The sequence below is a fragment of the Phaenicophaeus curvirostris genome, chromosome 7, assembly GCF_032191515.1.
Source record: "Phaenicophaeus curvirostris isolate KB17595 chromosome 7, BPBGC_Pcur_1.0, whole genome shotgun sequence".
Lineage (NCBI taxonomy): Eukaryota > Metazoa > Chordata > Aves > Cuculiformes > Cuculidae > Phaenicophaeus > Phaenicophaeus curvirostris.
Genome location: NC_091398.1, coordinates 29722088 through 29742045, shown reverse-complemented (window position 1 = coordinate 29742045; position 19958 = coordinate 29722088). Strand labels below are relative to the sequence as shown.

At 43.1% G+C, this 19958-nt stretch overlaps 1 protein-coding gene across 7 annotated transcripts in view; it reads left to right on the top strand.

The window, feature by feature from the left end:
• Positions 1-490: 490 nt before the first annotated feature.
• Positions 491-19958, top strand: part of CLASP1 (cytoplasmic linker associated protein 1) — a 160727-nt gene continuing 141259 nt past the window's right edge. For all 7 annotated transcript variants that reach the window (XM_069861419.1, XM_069861415.1, XM_069861418.1 and 4 more), the window contains exon 1: positions 491-965. In XM_069861419.1, the coding sequence (XP_069717520.1) occupies positions 771-965 (195 nt within the window). In that variant the 5' untranslated portion in view covers positions 491-770. The remainder of the gene's footprint in view (positions 966-19958) is intronic.

The following is a 19958-nucleotide window of genomic DNA, read 5'->3' as shown; positions in this document are numbered from 1 at the left end:
TATTGTCTAAAAGATTGGAGCAGATGATCCCCAAGGTACCTTCCAACCTGGCATTCTGTGTTTCTATGATTCTGTGAACAGTCAAAACAGGATCCAGACCTCTTCCTGCTTTCATTTCTTAAAGCAGATGCATTTTCCTGGTGACCTGCTTAAGGATTTTGTCTCTACCTTTGTGGGTGGATGGCGACTGTGGTAGTTGCAATACTATTGATTACTAATCATCTCTTACTTAAGCCACAGACTTACTATCTGTCACTAAAACTTATAGAAAATTGATGAGTGACTGTTGTAGTAAGGAAGAAATGAAGGTTTTTGTCCTGACCTACCTTGCCTGATTCCTTAAAATAGAGTGATATGGCTCATATTCAGCTTATCACAGCTTCACAGCTGTATATGAATAACCTATTTTGTGACATGCTTTCTATCCTTTTTTTTTTTTTGCTCCAGTCTTAATTTAACCTATAATACTGTTCTTTTTCATTTCTTTCAGAATGGACTGCTGAACTGGGAATTACGACAGACTCAACAGTACAGCACAGCTCGTTGCTTCATCTATTACTAGTTATTTAAATTGGACTTTTAATATCCTGCCAGCTGCTGTTCACACACACATGGTGCATTGTTGCCATTCTCAGAATTGCATCTTTGAAACCCAGACCCTCAGTAACCTTCATCCAACAAAAAGGCAACCTCCTGCGTATGTTTATAGAGGGATTTTTCCGACCTGCTGCCCTCTAGCTTTCTTGCTGGTGCTGTGTTTCTAAGACAGAATGGAGCCCAGTATGGAGTACTGCTTAGCGCAGGTGCTGCAGAAGGATGTTGGGAAGAGGCTTCAGGTTGGCCAAGAACTGATAGATTACTTCTCAGATAAACAGAAGTCATCTGACCTTGAACATGATCAGACTATGCTGGATAAAATGGTTGATGGATTGGCCACTTCCTGGGTAAATTCCAGCAATTACAAGGTAAGACTTGTCAGATGGAATGTGATTACAACCAAGCTTTGGTGTCAAGTGCTACTTGATCCAAGTGAAAGTAGCATAGTAGACTTTGTAATATGCTATTCTGTAGGCTGATAATTATACTGAATCAACCATTCTTGATGCACTTCTTGGTAGTTGATAGTAGGTATGAATTGAGGACTTCAGGCAGTAAGAATTCAGTAAATGGGATTTTAATCTGTTTATGTTTGGTGTTTATGTTTTGTCAAATCCTGGTTAGTTTGTGGAGCTTGTTAGCTGGTGGCATGTTTTGATCATCCCAGTAGTTAGCAATGTTGCTGATTTCCTGCCAGATAAGTTTATAAAACTGCAATAAGCACCAGTAATTTTCACTGTCATTAGTTCTGCTAGAATTTTTTTTTTTCCTATCTTCTGTGGACAGCTTAAGTACAAGAGATCTTATGCACTTGACTCAGGAGTGGTAGCGTGTGTATGTGTGTATTCTATTGAATTTGACAGTGTTGCAGTAAGTTGGTGGGACGTGGAACTCCTCTGCCTTGTTATACCTGTCATGTTGCTTATCTCCTCCTCCTTAGTGAGGAAGTCTTGCTGCTCCCATGTACTTTGAGAATGGGGAGGGATTCTCGGCTGTGGCTTGGAGAACTCCTGTCCTGGTCCTTTTGTGAGGCACCTGACAAGTCTAAGAGCCTGCTTAAACTACTGTATGGAATGTAATAAGAGACTTTGTTCCTTTCTGATAAGTCCAGAAAAATCTGAGTGTTAAAAGTTCCTACAGAGCTGAACCTGAAGATAGTTAACTGAGAGTTGTGCTGGTGTGCTTCCACGTAGAAGGGATGGAGAGACTACCCATGTATATTGCAAGTGATCTGGAGCTCAACATCCTCAGGATAATTTAAACTATTTTTAACAGAAATTTTTATTAAGGAGTTGTGAGATTGCAGTTATTGGTTAGTGTGTTCTGCACAGCTGCATTTTTGGCAACAGACAGCTGTGGTAGAAGGGGTTTGGCATGTAGGAATAAAAAAGCCCAACTAACAAGCTACAAAACCAATACAGTCTTAACAGAGTATCTATTCTGGCAGAGCACATGAAGAATTCTTAGTTTGCTGTCATGAACAAGTGGTGTGTGTATATAATTTTCTGAGAGCTTATTCCCCCTATTCTTGCTAGCTGGCTTTCTCTTACAGGTTTCCATGGTTCTTAGTGGAAAGGTTACCCAAGCACAGCAGACTAGAAGTTGTTATGAAATGTGCTGTTTGCATGGATTTCATGAAGCAGTGTGGACTGCAGAGCTATTCAATGCTTTGCAATTCCAATGTCATGCTTAGTTTGCAGAATTTCTTTCAGGATAACTTGTTCTCTCTCTCCTCCACCCCCTTCCCAGTCTTTTGTCTGTTGAAGTACACACTTAGTGTTCACTATGGTATTTTTTCTACGGTAACAAACCGGTGACACTTCTGTACAGTGACTCTGTTCCAGAACTCATGCTGCTGAGCTGGCTGCTTGTTAATCTGCATGTTCTACAGATAGCATTTGCTGTGATTAATAAGTTTTAATAAGCATAATAGAGACACCCTCCAGACATCCGAGACATGTTTTCTTAGTGAATGAGTATAATAGAGGATGTGAAATCTTTGAGTGGGGTGAGCTTGCTACCTGGAGGTTAGTGATTTAGTGCTGTCTGCTTCGGTATCCAGCCGAGGTATAGTGCGTTGTCGTATGCCAGTCTCTTGTTTTAGTGTCTGTATCTGCATTATTGTTTCCTTTCTTGACTGCTTGTGGGGTGGGGATTCAGAAGCTCAGCTCTGTCTGGTGTGAGGGAGAACAGAGTAGTTGGTGTCATCCGATCCTGTTCATGGATTAGTTTAACAACCCGGAGAGTGGAAGGCCAAGCATCACTGCCCTAGAATAGCCATCTGGAGAGCTAAACTGCAGTTTTTCGGTCATGGTTGAAAAAGCTGTTATTTGCAGTCTGTTCCTCTGCTCACCCCATTCCATATTGAAAAGCATCAGCTTAAAACAAAGATTGAGATCATCTGTGTGATCTAAAATTTCCTAACACTTCAGTGATAAAGCATGTGCTTTTGGAATTAGCCTGGGTTTGGGTAACAGGCCCGTTATCTTGGGAGAGCATCCAGTTGATTCATGGCTCCTCCCTGTCTAGGGCTCTTCTAACTAAACCCTTGTGCTTATGTGTTATCACTGAGGAAACATCAGCAAACCAAAGAGAAATGACATCTCTGAGGCAATCCAGTTCAGTTTGGATTAGAAGGAGCCTCAACTGATGATGAAATTACTGTGTTCTCACAGAGAGGGCTCAAGCTGTCTCTCTCGCTGGCATGCGAGTTTGAGCTATGTAAGTCATGACCATCACTGACTTTTGGTGGCTTTTGTATGTTGTTTCTGTTTTAGCCTGACACTGTTTTTTGAACTGCTTGACCTCAGCATTGGGATAGGAGATAATACTACCTTCTTTTTCAAGTGATGCAACAATAAAGCAATGGTGGAGGGGAGAGAAGGTGCTTCTCTTTCCTTGGTGGTGTCCAAGTCTATAAACGTATTATGTGTCAAAGGGGGTGAGACTTAGCACACTTCTGATAGAGGAGTTCCAGAGAACTGAGTGCTAACAAGCGGCCTTGTGACCTGGTCACTGATCTCTGCTTCGTAGCAGGCAGCTGCTGTAGGTGCAGAAGACATTGAATAGTTGCTTTTCAAGTCAAGACAGCTTGAAAGTTGTTACAGAAGCAAGACATTTGAGGCCCAGCACAAGGGCATTTATATATCTGCGCTTGCCAGGAGTGTGCTTGAGCTGCACCCAGCAGGCATTGCCCGGCTTGCACTTTCCCAGCAGTGCTTATAGGTAGCTGGAAGGAAGCTGTAAGGTGGAAAAGATGATTTCTTTGAGAGCTCTTACTTTTTTTTTTCTCTTACTTGAGAGCTCGGTTACTTAGAGTTGACAGCCTATGTTTGCATGGGCACTAGGAGTTATGGGGCTTATTAGTGAGGTTGGGCTGGAGAAGGTGTTGCAGGATGCTGCAGCCCAAAGAGAAATGAATTCTCCCTCCACTCTGTTTCTTCGCAGACTTTGTTTGCTTGGTCTGTGCTGTTTCAGGCTGGTGGTTCTGCTGGACTCCATTTCTTCCCCTGCTAATAAGCAAAAAGGGAGTTATCTTGCAGAGCTTTGAATCCCCGAACAATAACTAAGGCCTGCACTGATCTGTCTGCCTTGAATTACAGTGACAAAGCACAGCAGTGTCAGGGCCTTAAGCATGTTCTTTCAGCTGCACGATCCTATAGCAAGTGGAGAGAGCTGAAAATACCAGGAATATTCCTTGGTGAGCGATCTCACTTTGAGCTGCTTGTGGCAGTATTTAGTGATGGTGGTGGTAAGTGTGCAGGATCCTCCGATTCATCTGTGGCTAATGTGCTTTTCTCAGTACCCAGACTATGATGTGCCATCGATTTTTCATTTTGAGGTGTAGCGTAAAGGAATATGTCCAGGATCTTAAAGTCTTTTTCTGCCAGCCTGATATTCCTAGAGGTGGACTGAGTGTTTTAGGTAATGATGTTCTCTTGTGTGCTTCTCTGCAACAGGAGATTATTGTACCGTCACCTCTATCTGCCAGTGGGGATGAAGTGTCTTGCAATTTTCACTTCTCTGTGATGTGTGGTCTGTGCTGTTGCAGTCGTGACTTACACTAGAAGTAGCCCTTGGTATTGCTGGTTTGTGTTTGCCTAGCAACACAAGAGTGATCTTGGCTTAGAGATTTGTTCGCGACAAAAGCTTCAAGCAGGCCAGGGTCCATCAAATTAGATGGAAGTTCTACTTAATGTTTTCTCATATTGCAGAGTGCTAGAAGAGGCTGGTTTGAAGTGAAGCTGGGTGGAGGTTTGCAGTAAGGAACTGTATGAAACTCTTAGATTTTCTCCTGCACTTTGGCAGGTAGTGACTTCTTGGTGCTCCGTTACTTTCGCTGCACAGGCTGTGCTTGCCAAGGAGGGAATCTCGCCCTTATGTGGGATGATCCCTTCACTACAGCGCCGCTTGGACTGTGTGAGGCTCTGTGCTTGGCAGCTCACAGGATGGGCCTTTGCCTGTAGAAGAGGAGTTAGGAACTGGCATGGTTCATAGATGCTGATGCGGTGGCTGAGGACACTTCCACCTGGGAAGGCCTCCTGGCAGAACAAGCAAAGCTGTGCTGGTAGAGGTTTTTGTGCGTGCAGGACTGCAGATTTGGTTTATTCAGCTCCTAGCTGATTTTGTTACTTACAGAGACATTACAACCTTTACAAAAGGTATGGCAAGTGTTAGAGATTTTTTTTTTTTTATATGGTGAAATATTGCTGGGAGATTTTATTTGCCCTGACAGAACTCCTAATTGTGTTAGAGAAAGCAACCTTCAATTCTGATCTGTGTCTGAATATCAAGTGTTACAAGAGCATGCTTCACTGAGCTGAAGAGAAATAAAACTTAGATAAATTAGCTGGCTTTCTTAAACTGTGTATTGAATTTCTTTTTTTTTTTTTCTTCTGTAATTGAGGGGTAGAACAGATGGTGCAGGCTTAGTTCAGAGTGGCATCCATTAGAGTTACTTAAGCTGATGAATGGTTGTTCACTATAAGCATACATTTGTTCTCTGTACCATGTTTATTTCAGTTGAAATTCAGTGGAAGAAATCCCGATTTAAGAAATAATTTTTATGCATGGTTATGGGTTGATATAATTTGGTAAGTGTGTTTTGTTGAGTATTTAATGCACAGAGGAAAAAGACATGGCCATCTGGGGAAGAAAGAGACTTGTAAATGGTTTCCAAGCAGCTGCTGTTAGCTGGTGAGTTTGGGGGTGCTGGGGTACATGAGGATCATCAGTAACATTACATACATTAATTTAGCAGTTTCATTCTTGAAAACCTCTTTACCATGAAGCTATAATTGCAAATAAAAATGAATTAAATTAGTTTTGATGCCCAAAAGGCATGAGAAATGGCCTGTGGAGAAAGAGTGATCTTGAGATCTGGACTTTGGGGTAGAGACTAATCCTTGCATATGCCTCTATTGCAAAAGTTGCCTTTACAAAAACTGGTTCTGTGCACTCCTCTTTTGGGGAGAAGAGCTAAGGACTCATGGGGCTTGAACTGCATTTGCAGAGTATGCACAGTTCTTGATTCTTAAGCTCCTGTGCAGGCATGCTCCTCATAGGTGGGTTTTCCTGCCTCAAACTTACAAAAGAACAGAGATTTTGCTCCAGGATATCCAGTTTCCTGTAGGCATTGGCATTAATTCCCAGCCCAGCTGATCAGTCACTTTGGCTCTGGTAGCTGGGCCTGACTTTCCAACAATTACTGCTCTGTGTGGTAATTTGATCGTATTATGGTGCAGCTCTTACCTATTTGCTGTCTGCAGAGCAGGGGCTGCCATGGAGGGTGCAGTGCAGAATAGAAGATGGGTGGCAGCTGAGCTGGATCAGATTCAATATGAGCTTCAGTCTTTCGTATTTAGGGCAGGAAAAAAATTAACTGCTGTAGCAAGCCAGCATCTAGAGTTTATTGTGGCTTTTTCTTAACACTTGAGGTAATAATGACTGGTGGTAGCAGGAAAAGTTGTCCTTTTCCAGCTGGGGTGGGAAGAACTGCAGTGGAGTAGTAACGCTATGTGGTTGTTTTATAGATGGTGTGAATGTGCTACTGGTTGCAGAAAACAAAGAAGTTTGTCTGGTACGCTCAAGCATACAAAAGTATTTTTCAGTTGTTTACTAATGTATTACAAAATTTAATATAAATAGTGAGAACCTACAGGATCCCAAGGGAGTGTAAAGAGCAGAGTCCTGATGTTGAAATAAATAAGGCAGAAGTTTGTTTCCACAATGGTGCACACTCTGTTTGATGTGGTATCCTCTCTCTCTGTGGCCAGTAGTGCATGGTGAGAGATGAGTAGAAAAATGGGATACGAAGTTAATGTCTCCCTTGCATATCCTTCTGGCTTGTAGAGATTTGCTCCCCTGGTCTTGTTTCCTGGCCAGTTTTTTATTACATGCCCACAGGATTTCAGTGATGGGACTGGCTCAGGGCAAGAGTCCTTTATGGCTTTGTTTTTGGAGCTGTTCTCTCTTGGGTGCTTGCGGTCACCTCAGCATTGGAAAGGCTAAACAAGCACTTGTGTGGGACTGAGAGTCTGGTCAACACACAGCAGTCGGAACTATTGTGGTTACTAAATTGAGAGGATAAATTTATTCCTTTAATGCTGGTGTAGTGTTTCAGCTGATGCACTTCAGTGCTCATCCCTAGGGTTTATTTGGAGGTCTAATCCAGTTCGCTAGCACTCGGGAAACCGTGGGGGTGTTGCTTGACTGCAGGCTGGGGGTCACAGCTGAGGCATTGGTGGAAAAGGCAGATTATTGGGGCTTTATTTCTGTGGGGATAAGGTCATACTAATGCTATTGTGCAGTGCCTTGTAGGGCCCTCCTGTGGCATGTGTCGTACAGTTCTAGTTGCCCGTCTGCGAGGAAGGAATTCAAGCTGGAACAGGTGCAGGGAAGGGCCAGCGTGGTGTTTAGGGGATTGGAGAGCCTGGCTGGCCGGAGGAGGCTGAAAGTTTGGCTCGTATAGTTTACAGTATGAAGGCTGGGAGGGAATATGACTGCTGTCTATAAATACATCAGAGGGGTGAGCATCGGGGGGGGAAAGAACTATTGGATCTAAAGGGCAAGGTTAGCACAAGAACGAGCGGGTATGAACTGGCTGTGAGTAAATTTAGGCTGGTTGTGAGATGAAGGTTGCCTGCAGCAAGAAAACTTTGAGAAGAATAGATAAGGACTGACATAGCTGTTTGGTTTTAGGATAGATCTTGTTATGATTTTGAATAGCTTATATACAATATAGAATAACGCGGTTATGCACAGTGATAGGGAAAGTTAGTTTCAGCCCATTGTATGGGAGAAGGGGTACAATACTGTGCCTGAAACTGCTCTAACACTTTGAATAAACAAATATTTTAACAAGTGGCTAGTCTTGGTCCTCAGAAATCCCAAAGTGACTTTAGAGGTGGTCATGCTGTGTCTGAGGATCACGAGCCTCTTACCTCTGGTTTAGAATTAGCAGTTGCTGATACGCATGTATGAACCAGCTCCACTCAAGTAGGGAAAACATAGGTAGCAGAGTGAATAGGGGAGAATCCTCATTTTCCCTGGCACAGTGACTCCTGCCTAAGCATCATTGCCTGAACTGGAGGATGGTTGCAGTGGTGGGTTTACAGGCATCTTGACTTCTCTGCTGGTCTCTAAATGGCTCAATAAAGTTCTGTTGGCCTTTTGATGCTAAAAGGAATGTTTGTCAGCCCCCAGGCTCCCCCCACCAACACCACCAGCCTGTTTGCTTCTCAGCTAAAAGTGCACATGCTCTTCTGTGTCTTCTTTGTGGGATATTCCTTGAAGTTGTATTGAAAGCTATTCTTGTCTCACCCTTTGAACTTCAGCATAAAAAATCGCCTACTGACAGTTCCACTGGCAGCAGGGTCTGGTTGCCTCTGACTTTGTCTAGTGTTAATTAATTCATTATGTAAGCAGAGAAGTTTTGTGAGGCCTCATTTCCTTTGGCATTTTCTATGTAGATTTGCTGGTGTCTAGTGCTGTGACTTTCCTCATGCAGAAGTCTCTTTTTTTAATGGGACCTCTTTTGCCTGGTTACTCTATTTGTGAGAACAAAATATCTTTGGCATCTCTTTTCTCTACCGTGTTAGGTTAAGGTTTGCTAAAATTGGTTAAGAATTTAGAAGTTATGGGAGAGGGAAGAACGTATGAATGGCTGACAAACAGTTTGATGATAAGACTGAAAAGTACCTGATATATAATAATAAAAATACATTTCTTTTTTTAAGCTGCCAGTGTGTTCTTAGCCTGAGCCAATGTTAGATTTTGGAGGATCAGGCAGTCTGATGCAGGGTACGTTTTGTTTCAGATGTATGATTCTGGCTGGGCAGCCTTCCTTTTGCAACAGTTGCATTTTGAGGCAGATTTACTGTATGGTATTAGGATCAGCTCATAAGATCCCAGGGTAATTCCTGTTGCAATGGCCCTCGGGCTCATCTGGTTCCATCCACTGTATCGTTGCTTACAGCCAGGATCTTAGAACTTGTCTTATTTTTTCTAAGAAAATTTATTAGCACATAAATGGCGAGTGCCCCAGTGTCACAGTGTTTATGTGAATCAACTCCCATATAAACACTTTTGGGATATCACTAATGACAGTGTAGCGGTTTGCATTTGTCTTAAAAATGTGTGTCCTCACTTGAGGATGAACCACCCAAGGTACCAGTGACAGACTCATTGAGGTTCAGTGCAGTTGGATTTTTCCTGCTACTTGACTTGCTCAGAGCTTGAGGTTTCTCGTGTCCAGACTGTGCTATATATGTGTTTGCATAAAGCTGCCTTATTTATCTGTATCCTCTGTGTGATCTGCTCTGTGGCCATATCACTTAATGCAGGAGGGCAGGCGTGGAACACGGTGGAGATGTGTATTCTCTGACTTTTCTCCAAGTGAACGTTGCCTCCCACTAATTGTTCATTACATTCTTCCTAGATCAGGTCTCTCTTTAACTAGACAAAACCTGCTATGTTCCTCATTTGGTATTACTGCTGTGCCAAATATGAAACTTTAAAACAAAGCAACATTTGAGTATTCAAGAATCAGAGCAAAGAGTCCCAGTTATCAGAGCATGGAAAGCAAGATAATTTTTTTTATAGCATGTCTGGGAGTTTAGCCAGAGGAGAAAGTGTGTAGGATTGGGCCCTGTGTTAAGTGTGAGAAAGAATTTTTTTTTTGTGTCTAGTAATGCTTTTTCATCTCCAAAAGTAGCTTTCTGGGGGAAAGTTTGTGAAAACGAATGAAAAATTAGGTAGTGGAGCCCCATCCTGCCTGTATTCCTCTTGTGGCTGGCTCTGCTCAGACCGTCAGGGTGTGCGCACAAGTGCAAAGGCTGGCAGGATCTCTTCGGGGATGTAGAAGTGTTGTGAGGCTGACTGAGGTGTTACCGCCTTGCCGGGGTGGGAGTGTTTGTGCCACTGACCTCGTGGCTGAGAACCTGATAATGGCAAATGGAAAACCTGAAGTTGCTTCTGCTCAGTGTATTTTGAAATTATACTGTTTGGGTAATATCTGCGTTTACTGTGAATTGTGAGTTATAAATTGACTCTTTCTGCTATTTGTTTTAATTATTTGTGTACCTGTTAGAACTGTATTTAGAACTGTAAAGGCAGTGCGTTTGCCTCCTATTGTCGTGAGTGACTAGTGTCAAGTGACATAGTCATGTTGGTTGGGTCTGATTGGAAATACTGCTGCAAATGGCAGCATCACAGTGTTTGCAGTGATGTGGAACAAATGTCTGCTTTTAACAGTTTAGGAGGACTTGATATCTCACTGTTAGAAGCTTAAATAAAGGGGATGCTTCTAGTTTTGTTTAAAGCTGGTTGTTACAGGCTTTTACTGGTGTGTGCCCATCACCAAAGTGTCCAGCGGAGCCAGACCTTTTAAGAACTCAGCTTCTGTACTGGCTTTATAAATATGGACAACTGGCTTTAACATTGGGGAAAAAAAGAAGGTGTGCCTGAGTTTTGGAGGGCGTCTTATTTGCTCGTAGCTGATGGAGTCAGTCCTGTTGCACCAACTTAGACTATAGAGGAACATTGGTTGAAGTATCTGTGCATGTTCTTAGCTGTTTAGAGTGCTGTGGATGCAACGATCCTTGGGCAGATGTTGGGGTACCTTCCTAGCTTTTCAAATGAAGATTCTGGAGAGATATTTGTGAACTCTGTTTAACTCTGAGACGTTCAGAGAAGCAGTGTTGTATCCTGAGGAATGAAGGGGGCCGCTGACTGGCTGTTCTGTGCATAGCCGGACTGCTTGGCTTACAAAAGGAGTTTCTTTCGCAGTGATTGGATGTTGAATGGAAAGCTGAAACTGCACACAGGTTTTAGGAGGTACCCGTTCTTACAGGTTGGAATATATCTTTTAATTTTGTCTGTCTGGCTTAAGCTTTTCTTTCAGACCTGCACTGGTGGCTTTCTTGGTAGCGTGTTGTTTGCCTCTACTACCTTCTGTCCCTTAGGATTTTGGAAAGTTATTTCCTGGTTATGTTGCTGGACTGTAAGTTATGTGAATAAGTCTGCCCATGAAAGACTCCACCAACTCCAGTCTCTGTCAAGATCTGATCTTACTTGTTGGTTTTAAAGAGCTTGACTTCTTTCCTTGTGTTGCTCTGGTCCTACTCTCCCCATGCAATTTCATCTGTTTCCTTCTGGAATTTCCGGTTCTAGTCAGCCAGTCTACAACTAATGAGAAGCTTTTCCCTAACAGGAGGGCATATGTGGAGAAAAGTGCTGTGGTTCTTGTTTGAAAACTTGCAGCTGGAGGTGGTATGATGGAAACTGGCACTACAGATGAATGGGAAAGCAGGAACTGACATCAGGCCAAGTGACAGTGCTTTGAACGCAGAGAAGTGAAAGCTTCAATGTGCAGAACTCCTGGGGAGGGGTGGGGATGTGAAAAGTAGGTTCAAAAAAAAAAAAAAAAAAGCCAAGGTACCAGGGTAAGACAATTCCCTCTGCAGCAGCAGTGGTATAAATGGGGCAGATATGGAATGTTTGGGAAAGCTGGAAGCGAAAGGATAGGCAACAGCAGGAAAGTGAGTTACTGAGAACTACGTGAGAACTTTTAGCTGTTTTGGACAAATGGTAAAGGCTGGATTTTAGGTCTGCATGAAATACTGCAAGGTAGGGGTTTAATAAACTTGAAAACCATCCTTCATGTTCCTAGGCAGGAAGAGGTCTTAACTGAGTATTTCATGCTGATGTGGGCTTTTCTCAGCTGTGTGCCATTCGGCATGCTGTCCCTGAGGCTGATGACAATTGATGGCTGTCTTACAGGCATCTTTCACAGAGTGTTCTGGTGGCCATTTTCAGGAGGAAGTAGTGTGTGATATAGGACTTGTTTGTAGCAGAAGAATGTATTGTAGATAAACACAGAGAATGAGAGTTGGTTTGGTTTCTAGGAGGTACTTCTGTCACAAAACTAAGTGAGAAAGGTGGTGTGACGGTGGCTTGCTGACGTTTTTGTCTGTGGAAAGCAGGTTTCTTGTGACGTAGCAGTGAAGTTATCTGGGTCATATAGGTCTCACGGGTTCCTCAGTCCTTTCAGCTAACATAAAGGAGGGAAATGAGATGAAAGGGAAGTAGTTTAGAGAGGAAGGCTAGGATGAATTGTTGGAATACGTACTAGATACTCTGTACCTGTGGCTATTCCAGACATCCATGTGTTACGTGTTTTCTGTTCTTAACTAGAATCCAGATTTATCACAGTTGTTTTGTAGGTGTGCATTTTTTTATGATCCCAAGATCATTGGTCCAACATCAATTTACTTCTGTTGGACTGAGCACAAAAGGGGGCTGCTGATCTGAGGAAAGATGGGGCTGCAGGGAAGGATTAGTGTGGGATAAACTCTGCTTTCCCGATGGGGAGTTGTCCAGTGGTGATTGTCATGTGTGGATCTGAGAGAAACAGAGCAGATGTTCTGATGTGCCTTTCTTTAAATTGAGGTGAGATAAGCCCAGGCAAAGAGGAGAGGCTGAGGTGCAGGGCTTTGAGATGGTGTTCATCAGGGTGGGAGGTGAGCCAGGAAAATTTTGTGGGAGGTCAAGGAGAAGATTGAGTCTGTTATCTTCCTTCCGTTTGCTCCACTGCTATCAGCAGTTGTAGGTGACTGGCATCTTCCAGCTGGGAGGATGGAAATGAAATGTGTTATTAGGGGTTGCTTTCCAGGGCTTGCAAAGTTGCTTGTGATAAGTGAGAGCAGTGGTTCTGGAAAGTGAATGAAACCAGAAAATGGCTCTGCAGCCAAACCTGGCTGAACAACAACTAAAAAGTGCTCCAAAAGCTGCCATTTTTCATCAGGAAAGGTGTGGTAGTGTTGGGACAATGGAAGTCTGGTACTTAATGGCAGCAGGATCTGGCTGTTAATTAAAGTTGTCAGATTGACCCCACCTGCTGCAATGTGCTGCTTAAATACTGCCCATGGGCAGGCTCTCTGGAGGTGGGATGCAATTTTGGATGAATGCCACAGCCTATGTGGGAAAGATCTGTTTTAATTTTAACTCTTGTAATGCTTGTAATAACATTTATGCCTGTGTTACTTATGTGTGTATTAATAAAGATGAATTCACATTTGAATTCTGTCTATTATAGATCTTTTTTTTTTCTTTTCTGGGAGATGTTCCTTTGAGTCTGACCTTTAGTAATGGATAATTGGAGGTAGCTAATTTTGTTTACTCTTCTGTTGTGGAAGTTAAAGTATATGATAGAAATTTCTGATTTTCCCACTCCTCCTATTTGAAGCTTTTGAATCTGTATTTCCTTGTGATTGTTTTGGTGGTTTTAGAGTAAAAAAAATAACCCAACCACACAAAGATTGTTAGTCTTTTATGGTCAATTAAATGTGAATTTCTATGAAATTTTGGCTTCCATGCCAGTTACTGTGGCATTGTGTGAATGTGTCATCTCTGAATGGTCCTGTTTTGTACAGAAGCTTTTACAAAATAGAAAATGAAAAAAAAAAATATTTGGGCTATTACTGTTTTTTTTTTGTACTGCCACAGGAACTGATACAAGAATAAGCCAAGCCCTCTCTGGTTGTTTCCAGTCTGACTGGAGTGCGCTAGTTTCCCACCTGTGATCTCTGGGCTATGTGGAACCTGGATTATGGTTTAGGGAGCTATAAAAGAGAACTTGAAGAAAGTGAGGCTGTTGCCTGTGGGCTTACATTTGCTCTCTAGAGATCCACATCCTTACTATAGAAAGTGTCTAGGTGCCTGTACACTTCAGAAGCTTGAAAACTGTTGCATGTAAATCTCAGGGTGGGAGAGCCCTTTTTTGGTCCATGAGGAGAATGCTGGTGTCTTTCTGCATTTTACTGTAGTGTATGCAGTGTTTGTAACAAAAATAAAATTGAATTCTTAGTTCTGACCTTCTGCCTTTATTCGATTTGAAGGTCTTAAATCAGATTACGCCTCAGTGCTGTTCCAGAAGGAATGCTTTATTCACAGAAAATAATTGGTTTCAGTGGAGGAGGAACTGGTTGGGATTTCATGAACTGTATTACATAGCATATCAGATTAATTGACCTAATTAGCCCCCTCTGCCTCTAAAAATCTGCTATTGGTGCAAAAAAACATAGGGTGAAGAGATCATGGTCTTTGCTGGCTGGGCTCTTTAATGTAGCTTGATGATAGACAGATAACACTGTTTTCAATCAGTTTTTTTCTTCTCTTGTCCTTGCTGTTTCCTTTGCCCTTCCCAGATCAGTGGTGTGAGAAGGACTTCTGCTTCCAGACAGTGGTGGTTTTGACATCCTGCATTCTGCTCTGGGTTATTTTGGGGGAAATTTAGAATCTCATTTGACTTGAATAGAATCATTATAGGTATAAATGTCTGAGGAGTGCAGCTGACTAGCCCACATTGCAAGCGGGATTGTGATTTGGAATTAAGGCTTCAGTCGTGAAGGGGTGCCCTTGTGCAGGTGTTACTTGCTCGGGTCCATTCTGGGTGATCAGTTGGGGGTTGTCTCATATTCGAAAGGGTTACTTCTGTCACAAGTAGAAGAGCTGAGAATGAGGTGTTTGGAAGAGCCCATCAGCAGTTATTTGGTTGTCCCAGGACCTGCAGTAGAGTCCAGATCCTTGCAAGAACTTGTTGTGCATCCGGTTCCTTTGAATGGGAGGTTGAGTTTTTGGCAGGAAGGGAGATAGTGATTGAACCCAGATAAGGCTAAGAGGGGTCCTTTGCTACAAAATCATCGTCTTTTTCTCACTGATGGGTTCAGTGTTTGTGGATGACACACTTAAGCTGCATATGGATATTGTTTTCATCTTGGTGCCTGTCTATTTTGAATCTCTGCTGTTTGGTGCTCATTTTGGGAACAGTTGCATACCTGTGAGGTGGATCTCATTTTTTTCCTTTTATCTAGCATCAAAAGATTAAAAGGAAACTTGAAAAGAAGTATATGCTCTTCATTTGACTTGCACAGCTAATTTTCTCCTTAATGCAGAGAGTCAGGGGGAGATAGCAGGGAGCTGTGGATCCTCCTGGATTTTTTAGTGCTCTTCTGTCAGCAGTGAGCAGTAAGTGAACTCTGCACTGTGGGCAGTTGAGCCTCACTTTAGTCTGTGTAGTTTTGTAGGCCTGGTGGGTCTTGGACTGCAGTGGTGGCCCATACCTTGTGTAGTGTCTTCTTTCAGTAGAGGGACTCTTATCTGTCTAGAATATTTGGGTCAGAGCATTTAATGGATTCCTTTAATGCAGGTAAAGCTGTTTTCCCCGATGTCTAAAACCTTCACTAGCATCAGTCTGCTTATAAAACTGCCTGGAAGTCCTGCTTGTTAGGAGGAGCCCCACTGCTTTTCTCTGCTTTTTTGAATTTAGAAACATTTAATGCATGTTTTTCCCTATGTAAATTGTAAATATTTGGTTTGGAGACTCCCTGCTCTTCTGAATGACATAGTTAATTATGTGCATATCCTGAAAGTGCTTGCTAGATCAAAAGAAAGAAAATAAAATGATTTTGGAAGGATGAGAGCAATACGAATTTTTAAATTCTGATGTGCTTTTTGTCCAGAAGGATCTGGAATTATTTTTCAGACAACAAAGATGGCTAAACCCATCATTGAAGTGTGCTGCTTTCACCTGCTTGGACGATAAACTTGACATAAAAGTATTGCTTTCTGCCAAGGGAGTTGGATTGCTTTAAATATTGGTGCTACATTCTTTTGTTACTAGGCATTAGGGCAGAGATTTTATTTAGTTCCTGGTTCACAGAGTAGCAAAGCAATCCTGTACAGAAAATTTGGCAACAGGCCAGTGAATTTTAGTACTCTTTGGCCTCTTGCTGGCCACTGGGCTGCCAGTTGAAGTGTGGAGCAGGTCTGGAAGCTCATCTTGCAGCACGTCAAATGGAACTTCCAAGAAATGAGGGGGAATGTGGCTTTCCTGCCTGATAGCTCTTGCCTCGTGGCGGAGGGTCGGGTCTGCTGTGCTGTGCACCCTGCTGAGCTGCATCCTTGTTTCAGTTCTGCTGATCATGATGGCCATCAGTTCCTGTGCAGGCAGGTGCCACAAGCCCATGGGAGCTAGGTACCTTGGGTACTTGGGTCCTTTACCCTCTTTACAAACAGAGCTTGTTCTGATTCTTGCTGGTAGCTGGAACACTCCTTTGCTTTCAGGTACAATGCTTTTCAAACCTTGTAAGCAGAAAGTCTCTTTTAAAATTAATTAAAAAAAGCCCACAAAAACCACAAACCACCAAAAAACAAAGCTAGATGGGAGGTAAGACTATGCGTCTCTTCTGCTTCCTTTAACTTTATAAAACGTTATCTCTTTCCCGTTGAGTCTTTCTGGAGCTACAGAAATTGAACCTTGTGGGACCTGGATAGAAAGTGGTGCAGGGTGCATATAGTGCATGCTGTCTCCCTTCTGCACTCTGAATGGAAAAGAAAGTGCCCTGAAGGGAAAAGTATTTGCCAAAATAGTAGTAGAGGGATGCCTTCTCACTGTCTCCTGCTTCATATGGAGAAGCTCTTCTGATTTTTCCCATTTGCTTCACCAGCAGTCACATTAGGTAGCTTGGCTCCCAGGGCTCATTGCTGATGCTTTGCCTCTATCCACCACAGCTCTGGTAGCTGAAACTTTTGCTCACCACCCTGGCTTGGAGCTTCCTTGACCTTCTGTGATGTGACTGAGCACAACAGCCTGGTGTACAGTATTGTCACCTCGGTTTGGAGGGAGGTACAGAACCAGTGTTAGGAAAATGCTTATACCAGACATGGTGGGAGGGAGCCCTCCTCTGTCTGCATGACTGAAGTAGGTTGGCAGGCAAGGTGACTCTGTAGCGGAGAGGAAATCCCTGGTTATTTTTCACAATCTTCATTTTCTACCTTATGGTTTCTATGAAGCTGTAAGTCCCTCATAAAAGAATGAAGGCTGCCCCACAAATTGCTTTAGAGAAGGATTTCTTACTGTGTGGAAGAGAGGGGTAGGTTGCTAGCTAGCCTTGCCCCTTTAGACAGAAGAACATGGTTAAACAATTGCAGGTGGGTTTTCTATGTGTCTGAAGATTACAATTATTAATTAGAGACCATCTGTCTGGGTTGCTAACTGTGAGCAACTGGCTGGGAACTGGGTTTCTTCTTGTGTGAAGGTTTGCTGGGAAAGCAGGTGCCCTCACAGGGAGTAGCTCCAGGGGAAAAGGTGTTTCTCTGTTGTTGGTATATGCAGGTGCTCTAGCTAATGCCACATGTGGATGCTTCTCATTCCAAGTTAATGATGCCTCAGTTCCTCCAGGTCTGAAGAAGGATTTGTAAAGAAGGTAGAAGTGTGTTGGCAGGATTCATTAGCTGGTCTGTTCATCCGGCTCCTAAAACCACTGCAGTGAATTCGCTCAGGAGTGATGGGAAGATCTTAGTTGCTGCTGAGCTGATGGCCTTAGCAGCAGTTAATTGCAATTATGCCCCAAGTATTTTGGGCTCTTGAGAAATGACTAGAGGGCAGAGCCTTGCCGTTTCCCCCTTCCCAAAGATGTTGCACAGTCTGGCTTTGAAAGAAGAAAGCTTCCCTTGCAGATCCCTGTTAGTCAACTAGTACTGGGCAGTACTAGAACTAGTCAGCTAGGAGAAGAGAAGGGACACCTTATAGCAGCTTTCCAGTACATAAAGGGGGCCGTAGGAAGGATGGAGACAGACTTTTTGGCAAGGCTTGTTGTGACAGGACGAGTAGTAATGGTTTTAAACTAAGGGAGTAATGGCTTTAAACTAGATTCAGACTGGCTATAGGGAGGAAATTTTTTACACTGGAACAGGTTGTCCAGGAGGGTGGTGAAGGCCTCATCTCTGGAAACATTCCAGTTCAGATTGGATGGGGCTCTGAGCAACCTGATCGAGTTAAAGAGATCCCTGCTCCTGCAGGGAGGTTGGACTAGATGACCTCTGAACATCCCTTCCAACTCAAAGCTTTCTGTGATTCTACTGCTCCCATTGTGGCCTATGAAGGAGCTGTGTGGATTTTTTCATGTGAATGAGAGTGATAGTGAAGAGTGGTTAATACTGAAGAGTCTGACATTGACTCCTACCTTGCAGCAAGCCCTTCTCCTTCCTTTAGTTGCTTAGGCTATAGAACAGAGATGGTAATGACAAAATCCAGGTTTGCAAACCACAGATCTGCACCACAACCAAGCTGTTTGTGCAGGGAGTCAGAAGAGCTGTCTGGTGTATTTGCATGGTGACTCATGAGGTGAGGGTTTAGATACCTTGCAGACGCCAGCAGACTTTTTTTGATTTTCTGTCCTGCTTGCAGTGTTTGTGGGCAAAAAGGCGATGCATCCCCTGCCTCTAGGAGGTTGTGCTCTGCGGTGGAGTAAGCAACAGGAGACAGAGTCCCAGCAGCAAGGCTGAGTGGCCCGCTTGGAGATTTCTTTCCCATTTTATTCATCAGTGCTCAGGGGAAAGCTCTGGAGAAAAGCTATTGGAATTCAGAGACTGGATATGACTTATTTGGCAATATTAACCACAAGCTGGACTGTATTTTTTTCTCTGTGGTTTCAAGATGAATAGACATTGCAATGTGATACGAGATCTATATGTTAATGTGTACTATTTGCCTGTGCAAAGTGATGTGTTTCTATGGTCTGTGCCTTTATGGTGTTCAGACTATCCACAGAAAACCAAAATCCCTTGAGGTAAGGTTTTAAAGTAAAATTTCTTCTTCTAGGTAACTCAAGCTGTTTTAATGTCCTTACTTTATGAGAATCAGTCTATTTGCAAGGCCTGAGAACACAGGTTGTTAACCTCATAGACTGAGTCAGTGGGGATACGAGGCTTATGCTTCATGTAGAGACTGGGCTGGTACAGACTCAGGTTCAGCTGTAGCTCTGATGACAGTACGCAGTGTCCAAGTGTATAACATCTTTCCCTCCTCCCGAGTCTCTTCTCTGTTCTTTTGGGAAAATATTGTGCTTATTGAATTGAGGGTACTGGCTGTGCAAGCCCATTGTAGTGATTAGAAACTGGGGGCTGATGCCAAGACCTCTGTAGATGAGGGAAGATTTCGATCTTCAGCTCAGCCTGTTCCTTGCCCCATGCAGAGGCAGCAGCTAAGGATGATGTTGGTGAGAATGTTTCCCAGCGCAGGCCTCACCTTGGGGGTTTGGTTCGTTGGTGGATCTAAACTACATGGAGGGAAGACGCTTCCCATATTGTAGGTTTGGGCAATTGTGCAAATTCCTTTTGACACACTTTCATAGAATTTAATTTAAATTTGTCCCTAATGAGCTAAAACACTCCAGCCTGAAGTGAATTTTACATTGATTCAAGTGGCCTGGGGACTTTCTTACAAGGTTTAGCTCACTCAGTGTTGCATAAATGGCTTCAGCTTAATTGGGAAAGGGCTGGTCTGTGTGTTCTTCTGGCTTTAGTAGCAGGTCTTGCTGTGGCAAAGCGGTGCAATTGAGTCACATGGAGAAGAAAACCAGGACAGAGCATACTGAATATGTGAACCTTGATTCCCTTTCATGCGGTGTCCGGCATGTGTGGTCTGTGAAGTTAGATGTATGGGTGGTTACAGTGCTGTTCTGGATAGCCAAAAGTTTATTAAGACCTATTGTTTGCTGTTGAATCATGAATGTCACAAGTATGAGGAGTTTTACAGAGTCTTGGAGCAGCTCAGCATGATGGAATCCAAATGCCTCCTTGCATCTTCTGTGCAGCATGGAGGAAACTCTTCCATGTTTTCTCTGTGAGTAAGCGCTTCCCTAGTTTGTTCTTCCAAGAAATTGCCTGCCTCATACTTCTGAAAGCTGGACCCTAAATAAGTTTTGTCATGAAGAAAATTCTGTTTGTGTTTAAGTTGGGATTATTGGTGTAGAGTTAGTTAAGGATGCTGCAGGGAAGGAAAGGATGAATATGGTTTG